Source organism: Rana temporaria, chromosome 3 (genome assembly GCF_905171775.1).
Source record: "Rana temporaria chromosome 3, aRanTem1.1, whole genome shotgun sequence".
Classification (NCBI taxonomy): Eukaryota; Metazoa; Chordata; class Amphibia; order Anura; family Ranidae; genus Rana; species Rana temporaria.
In genome coordinates, this window is record NC_053491.1 from 272,458,965 (window position 1) to 272,468,226 (window position 9,262).

The following is a 9,262-nucleotide window of genomic DNA, read 5'->3' on the forward strand; positions in this document are numbered from 1 at the left end:
TTTCTTTTTTTACACTTTTTTATCTTATTTTATTTTTTTTATTATCACTTTTATTCCTATTACAAGGAATGTAAACATCCCTTGTAATAGGAATGTGTGTGACAGGTACTCTTTATGGAGAGATACGGGGTCAATAAGACCCCACATCTCTCCTCCAGGCCTGAAAGCATGAAGTCGGTGAAAAAAAATTCACCAATCTCATGTTTACTGTTGCTTAGCAGCCGCAATCGCGGCTTTGTTTACTTACGGGGACCCGGGCGTGACGTCATCACATCGCGCCCGGGTCCTCCGACGGTCATAGAGATGACTGGTGACCATCTGGTCACCAGTCATCTCTATGCTTCCTGCGAGCGCCGGACGATTTGTTCTCCGGGCCCCCGATGGCACGGGAGAGCCCGGAGAAGCACCGGATGGCGGCGGGAGGGGGGGGATGTCCCCTCCCGCCGCCTGTAAGAACGATCTAGCGGCGGAACCACCGCTATGATCATTCTTACGTTGTGCAGAATCGCCGGCACAAGAGAAGGATATCTGAATGATGCCTCTAGCTGCAGGCATCATTCAGATATCCCCCCCACAAAGCCCAGGATGTCATATGACGTCCACTCTGAATGGCAGAGGTTCTTTGTGGACGTCATTTTACTATGGGCCGGTAGGGAAGTGGTTAACCTTAACTCTATTAGTCCAAGATTATTCTATATAGAGAGAAAATATTCGACATTATAGAGACAGTGTTGGGGTAGACCATGTGACATGAACTATGAAGATTCGACGAAGCAGCAAAAAACATACAAATAATGAATCTGTTAATCTGTTATTGAAGGCTTATGGTGTTTGCCGAAAGTTCTAAGAAGATTCGGCAAGCAGCTATACAGTACAATGCCACAATCGTACATTTCCAGTCAAATGCTCGGCCCATAGGCTATAGAAGAATTTGAATGTTGGTTGACTAGTAATAATAATTTATAAATTTAATGTATATATATATAAAACTCAACATGTGTATGTATGTATGTATGTTCCAGCATCACGTCCAAACGGCTAAAGATATTAACATGAAACTTGGCACACATGTTACTTATATGTCAGCAACATACATAGGATAGGTGGTTTAACCCTTACCCACCCCCATTTGCCATGGTCGGGGTTTTCCTTTAAAGTCCCATTCAACTCTATGGGAAATACATGTTACTTCATAACTTCCAAACGGCTGTAGATATTTCGATAACACTTGGTCACATGTAACTTATATGTCAACTTAAACTATAGGATAGTTAATTTATCCCTTAACTACCCCCATTTGTGAGGGTCAGGGTTTTTGTTTAAAGTCCCATGCAAATCAATGGGAAATGTATGTTCCCACATAACTTCTGTACGCCTGGAGATATTTCAATAATACCTGGTACACATATTACTTATATGCCAAATAAAAATATATGACAGTTAAATTAACCCTTACCTACACCCTTATATAAAAGATGGGTTTTTGTTTCAAGTCCCATGCAATGGGTTTTTGTTTCAAGTCCCATGCAAGTATATGGGACTGTGGTCTCTTCATCACAGCTCAGCCACAGCTACTGATGTCATCACAGGTCCTTCAACCACAATCTCTTCATCACAGCTCAGACACACCTACTGATTTCATCACAGGTCCTTTTACCACAATCTCTTCATCGCAGTTTAGCCACACCTACTGATGTCATGGGTTTTTGTTTCAAGTCCCATGCAAGTATATGGGACTGTGGTCTCTTCATCACAGCTCAGCCACAGCTACTGATGTCATCACAGGTCCTTCAACCACAATCTCTTCATCACAGCTCAGACACACCTACCGATTTCATCACAGGTCCTTTTACCACAATCTCTTCATCACAGTTTAGCTACACCTACTGATGTCATCACAGGTCTTTTTACCACAATCTCTTCATCACAGCTTAGCCACACCTACTAATGTCATCACAGGTCCTTTAACCACAGTTTTTTTTATCACAGCTCAGCTACACCTTACTCCACAAGCTCTGCACTGCATCTTCAGGTCAGTATGTGGGCTGGCTTGAAAACCATGCTCATGCCGCTAACCGTGCCCTCTCCACACCCCTCCCACAAGCTACACCCCTTCTAATTTCTGCCCTTTTTTATGAAGGCTACCTCAGTAACTTTTAAAATTTTATGTTGAAAAATGTGATAGAGTACATTTCAAATGTGACTTGCAAGTTTATTAACATTTTTGTTTGTGGATTATTTTAAAGTGTGAAAATGCCTCGAAGAAAAAGTAAAGCTATAGGCCAAGTGCAATCTAAATAAAAAAATAAAAATACAGCGTAGGCTAGAAACTCCTGAGGAGCGCAGTACAAGACTCACAGCACTGCGAAATAGAGCACAAGCTTCAACAGCTTAAGAAACCGAACAACAGCGTGACATTAGACTTCTGGATATGAGGGAGAGAGCTACTACTTCTAGAGCTTCAGAAACCGAACAACAGCGTGACATTAGACTTCTGGATATGAGGGAGAGAGCTACTACTTCTAGAGCTTCAGAAACCGAACAACAGCGTGACATTAGACTTCAGGATAAGAGGGAGAGAGCTAATGCTTCTAGAGCTTCAACAAGGGCTGCAGAGAATTTTGGCTTACTGTTTGAAGGATTTAACTACGACCGACAAAAGGTCTACTCGCAACATGCCAGTGTTACCATTGGAAAAATGGACATAATTTGTCATTTCTGTCAAGCCAAGAAATTCAAATCAGAGTCACCTGGAATGTGCTGCAAAAATGGGAAAGTTAAACTATCTCAATTGGAATCACCACCAGATGAACTTTTGTCTTACACATCAGGAGATACATTGGAGTCAAAGCATTTTCTCAATAACATCAGAAGGTACAATTCATGTTTTCAAATGACATCCTTTGGTGCCACATCAATAATTAAACATCCTGGCTTTTCATCAACATTCACTGTGCAAGGTCAGATTTACCACAAGGCTGGATCATTGCTTCCCTTGCCTGACCAAGCCCCGAAATTCCTACAACTATATGTTATGGGAGACGAGCAATTGGAGGCCAACCAATGATGTGACTACATTTTGGGAACAAGGCGTCAGATTGTATTAAACTTACAAAGGATGTTTCATGAGCACAATTGTCTAATTAAAACATTTAAAACAGCATTGGAACGTATGCTAACGGATGAATATAAAGTAGTCATTAGAGCAGACCGAATACCAGCAGGAGAACATGAGCGACGCTTCAATGCTCCTCAAGTAGACGAAGTAGCAGTCGTTATATCAGGCAACGAATTTGATAAACGAGATATTATAATTCAGCGACGAGGTGAGTCATTGCAGCGTATTTCAGAAACTCATCGATCTTATGATGCTCTACAGTACCCAGTGATATTTCCCAGAGGGGAAGATGGGTATCACTTTAATATAAGGCAGGTCAACCCAGCAACAGGTGAAACAACCAGGAAAAAGGTTTCAGCAATGGATTTCTATGCATACAGGCTAATGGTTCGAGAAAATTAACAGAACCACATATTAAACTGTAGGCAGTTGTTTCATCAGTTCATCGTTGACATGTATGTGAAAATTTAAAGTGAGCGTCTTCTATTTATTAGTTTAAATCAGAGTAAGCTAAGAGTAGAAGAATATATTCACCTCAGAGATACTGCAGCAAATGACGCTAACGTTGAAGACATTGGGACCTTAGTTATACTACCAGCAACATTTACAGGCAGTCCCAGACACATGCATGAATATACTTAAGATGCTATGACATATGTGAGGACATATGGTAGACCAGATTTATTTATCACCTTTACATGCAATCCAGGTTGGACTGAGATAAAGGAAATGCTCAAAAACGGTCAAGTACCCAGTGACCGCCACAACTTAATTGCGAGAGTCTTCAGACAGAAACAGTTTACATTGATCGAACTTATAACAAAGGCCCATGTGTTTGGACCCCCAAGATGCTGGATGTATACAATTGAATATCAAAAGCGAGGATTACCACACTCACACAATTTAATCTGGTTGGCAGGCAAAATCCAGCCCACACAAATAGATGAGGTTATATCTGCTGAACTCCCAGACCCAAGAGAGGATCCCAATCTTTATACAGTGGTAACAAAAAATATGATCCATGGACCCTGTGGAAATATAAACCCCAATTCACCATGTATGAAGGATGGAAAGTGCAGCAAGAGATACTCAAGGGAATTGATTAAAGAAACACAAACTGGAGATGACGGTTATCCTCGATATAGACGACGAGCTCCACAAGATGGAGGGTTCACGGCGAAAGTAAAGTTACATGGCACAGAAATAGAAATAGACAACAGGTGGGTTGTGCCATTTTCACCCCTGCTTTCTAAAATGTTCCAGGCACACATTAACGTTGAGTACTGCAACAGTGTAAAATCAATCAAGTATGTGTGCAAGTATGTAAACAAAGGCAGTGATATGGCTGTGTTCAGCCTAAACAATGAGAAGACAAACAATGAAGTCATCCAGTATCAGTTGGGTAGATACATAAGCAGCAGCGAAGCCGTGTGGTGGATCCTAGGGTTTCCAATTCATGAAAGACACCCTACAGTTGTTCACCTGAGTGTTCATTTGGAAAACGGTCAGAGAGTTCATTTCACAATGGAGAGTGCTCCTAGAGTAGTTGAACAGCCACCAAACACAACTTTAACAGCATTCTTTAAACTATGTAAAGAGGATCCTTTTGCAAGAACATTGCTTTATCCTGAGGTTCCTCGATACTATACATGGAATGCCCCAAGGAAAGTTTTCTGTAGAAGAAAAGTTGGACAGCACCTCCCTGGACACAATATAGTTGAAAGTGATGCTTTAGGTACAGTTCACCCCAACAATTCTGAATGTTTTTTCTAAGAATGCTTCTTCACACAGTTCGAGGACCAACTTCTTTCTCAGCGCTGAGAACAATAAATGGCGAGGTATGCCAAACATACAGAGAAGCCTGTCAGAAACTTGGTTTGCTTGAAGGAGACCAACACTGGGATAATACATTGAGAGAAGCCAAATTAATTTCTTTACCAGACCAAATCAGAAACCTGTTTGCTATAATACTAACAACATGCAGTCCTTCAAATCCAAACACTTTATGGGAGAAGTATAAGGAAGCACTAAGTGAGGATATACTTGCCAAAACTCGGAGGGAAAACCCAACATTGGAAATTACTTTTTGTCCCGAGATTTTCAACAGGGCGTTAATAATTTTAGAGAACAAGTGTATTGCCATGATCAATAAGACATTAGTGCAGTTAGGCCTGCAAGCACCAGTACGAGATCAACAAGATGTACTGAATTCAGATTACATGAGAGAGAAGAACTACAACATGGAAGAGCTGCGTGCATATGTGGCAGATAAGAAACCACTTCTAAATCAAGATCAAAGAAAAGGATACCAAATCATTATTGATCATATAACAAGACAACAAGGTGGTATTTTTTTTCTCGATGCCCCTGGGGGTACAGGAAAAACATTTTTGACTAATTTACTTTTGGCTGAGATTCGGGCTCAGGGAGAAGTTGCTCTTGCTATTGCCTCCTCAGGAATTTCAGCTACACTTATGGAAGGAGGGAGAACAGCCCACTCTGCACTAAAATTGCCATTAGACATCGCAAGGCAACAAAATCCTTCATGCAACATAAGCAAGGCAAGTGGTCAAGCGCAGGTGCTTAAAACATGCAAATTAAATTTTTCTGGGATGAATGCACCATGGCCCACATAAAAGCTCTCGAGGCCCTTGACATAACTCTTAAAGATTTGAGAGGGAATAATAACTTTATGGGAGGAGCTCTGGTGCTTCTCTGTGGAGACTTTAGACAAACCCTGCCTATCATTCCAAAATCAACACCAGCAGATGAAATATATGCCTGTTGAAAGCATTCAGTTTTGTGGAAAAGAGTCAGAAAAATCAAATTAAAAGAAAATATGAGAGTACTTCCAAGGGATGAGAATGCTCAATTTTTTTCGAACACACTTCTTGAAATCGGAGAGGGTAGACTACCAGTTGAATCTTCAGGAAACGTAAAACTTCCCTCTGATTTTTGAGAACTAATATATGCAGTATACCATAATATTTCAGACAACTTAGGCAATCTAAACTGGTTGTGTGAGAGGGCTATTCTTGCTGCTAAAAATGAGGATGTCCGTGAAATTAACAATCAAATATTTTCTATGATACCAGGAGCAGTTACTGAGTACAAATCTTTTGATACCGTAGTAGATGCCGATGAGGCTGTGAATTTCCCACCAGAATTCCTGAATTCCCTTGATCCAGCTGGATTGCCACAACATCGCCTATCACTTAAAGTTGGATGTCCTATTATTTTATTACGAAACCTTGAATCACCAAAACTGTGCAATGGAACAAGGCTGTGTGTGAAAAACATGTTGCCTAATGTGTTGGAAGCTACTATTTTGACAGGAAAGGGAAAGGGAGAAACAGTTTTTATTCCACGAATACCTCTTATTCCAACAGATCTGCCTTTTACTTTCAAGAGACTACAACTCCAGGTGACGCTTGCATTTTCCATCACGATCAACAAGTCACAAGGGCAGTCCATTTGGTACTGCGGAGTTGATTTAAGATCACCATGTTTTTCACATGGGCAACTTTATGTAGCGTGCTCCAGGGTGGGTTCCCCAAATAGTTTGTTCATTTTAGCAAATGCGGGAGAAACTAAGAATATAGTATACAAACAAGTATTGCAATAATATGTCAGTTGAGTTAACCTCACTTTTTAAGAGTCTGTGAGTTGGTACTAATCTGCTTCATTGTACCATATTTTGCTCTGTTTCAACATTCACAAACTGAAAAGGAAAATGTTATAAAAGTTATGAAATACAATACTCTTTAATCAAGTGGTAAATATTCATATTTTTATCTGTCATTTCTAAAATTAAACATTGTGTTATTTATTATTTATTTATTTATATTTATATTACTATGATTTTCCTCCCCAAAAGGTTAAGATAGGAAGACCGGGCAACGCCGGGTATTCAGCTAGTCTATATATATAAAACTCAACGTGTGTGTGTGTGTATGTATGTATGTATGTTCCAGCATCACGTCCAAACGGCTAAAGATATTAACATGAAACTTGGCACACATGTTACTTATATGTCAGCAACAAACATAGGATAGGTGGTTTAACCCTTACCCACCCCCATTTGCCATGGTCGGGGTTTTTCTTTAAAGTCCCATTCAACTCTATGGGAAATACATGTTACTTCATGTTCCAGCATCACGTCCAAACGGCTTAAGATATTAACATGAAACTTGGCACACATGTTACTTATATGTCAGCAACAAACATAGGATAGGTGGTTTAACCCTTACCCACCCCCATTTGCCATGGTCGGGGTTTTCCTTTAAAGTCCCATTCAACTCTATGGGAAATACATGTTACTTCATAACTTCCAAACGGCTGTAGATATTTCGATAACACTTGGTCACATGTTACTTATATGTCCACTTAAACTATAGGATAGTTCATTTATCCCTTAACTATCCCCATTTGTGAGGGTCGGGGTTTTTGTTTAAAGTCCCATGCAAATCAATGGGAAATGTATGTTCCCACATAACTTCTGTACGCCTGGAGATATTTCAATAATACCTGGTACACATATTAGTTATATGCCAAATAAAAATATATGACAGTTAAATTAACCCTTACCTACACCCTTATATAAAAGATGGGTATATTTATATTACTATGATTTTCCTCCCCAAAAGGTTAAGATAGGCAACGCCGGGCATTCAGCTAGTTATTACTAAAGTCATACAACATTAGAATTCTTCTATAGCTTTTAGGTGGCGCATTCGACCGGAAATGTACGATTGCGGCGTCATACAGTTTAGATGCTCCATCGAATCTTCTTAGAACATAAGCCTTCAATGACAGATTAGATTAATTCAGATTTTCAGACGAATGTATTTTTTAATGAAATAAAATAAATAAAAACTAATTTCGGGAGTAACTAAATAAATGTAATTTTCGGACGAAAATGAAATTCCGAAATGAAATATTTCAGTGTGCACATGTCTAATGGATATCATGATTGGAACCCACAAAAAGAGCCCATGCCTGGTTTCTAGTTGCACCAGTTGTCTTCTGCCAGCCCTTCATGTCATTAATATCTAACCTATGCCTGGTCCATACTTTTTAGTCAATAGTTTTATATCTTATGTGGGATGAAATATTTGCTGTGTATGCCATTAGGGTTATCTGTCCCGTTTGAAAGCACTGAGGTGGTGCAATTAGGGTGCAAATTTGCTCTAATTTTAGCTCTATGGGAGCTCAAGCTAATTGCCCTATCCATCCATGTTTGCCTATTTTCTGCTGTATTGCACTTTACCACTATGCATACCTATGGTGCTTTTTCCTGAAGCAGCATCTCCCCTGCACAGAGATAAGGTTATATCACTACCACTCCCCCTTAGTAAAGCTATTCTAGGCTTCCACTGAGTGGATAGTTATTTAAATAACTAAGAATGGGGGTAAAGGGAATTAGGGGGATGTTACTGGGAGATTAATGAGAGGGACAGTCCTTAAAGCAGAGGTCCACTAATTTGTTTTTCTAAAAGCCAACAGCTACAAATACTGCAGCTGTTGACTTTTAAAAAATGGACACTTACCTGTCCAGGGTGCCTGTGATGTTGGCAGCTGAGGGCGAGCAATTGCTTGTCTCTTGGCTGCCCCTCCACCATCCTCGGTGAGGGAATCAGGAAGTGAAGCGCTGCGGCTTCACTGCCAGGTTCCCTGCTGCGCAAGCGCAAGCGGCGCGGCCCGTCCTCACTGGTCCCTGCTCTCTCCTGGGAACACTGTGTTTCCCAGAAGACAGCAGGGGAGGCGCCACCTGTCTTAGACAGGTATTTGCACCCCCCTCCCTCCTGAAAGGTGCCAAATGTGACACTGGAGGGGGGTGGGTTCCAAAAAGCAGAAGTTCCATTTTTGGGTGGAACTCTGCTTTAAAATTGTTCTTCAGCTGTCTATGGTTTGGGAATTTAACCACTTACTTACTGCTCAGGCGAAATTTCAGCTTTCAGCACTGTCACGTTTTGAATGATAATTGCGCGGTCGTGTTTTTTTTCCCCACAAATAGAGCTTTCTTTTGGTGGTATTAGATCACCTCTGCGGTTTTTATTTTTTGCGATATAAACAAAAATAGAGCGGCAATTGTGAAAAAAAAGGTTTTTTTTACTTTTTGCTATAATAAATATCCAATTAAAA

At 40.4% G+C, this 9,262-nt stretch overlaps 1 protein-coding gene across 1 annotated transcript; it reads left to right on the plus strand.

Annotated features, from left to right (window-relative positions):
- Positions 1-3,731: 3,731 nt before the first annotated feature.
- Positions 3,732-6,834, plus strand: LOC120930449. The gene is made up of 3 exons (XM_040341635.1): positions 3,732-4,853; positions 4,910-5,464; positions 6,112-6,834. Exons 1-3 carry the CDS (start codon positions 3,767-3,769, stop codon positions 6,741-6,743), a joined length of 2,274 nt encoding a protein of 757 aa, XP_040197569.1. The 5' UTR covers positions 3,732-3,766; the 3' UTR covers positions 6,744-6,834.
- Positions 6,835-9,262: the final 2,428 nt, after the last annotated feature.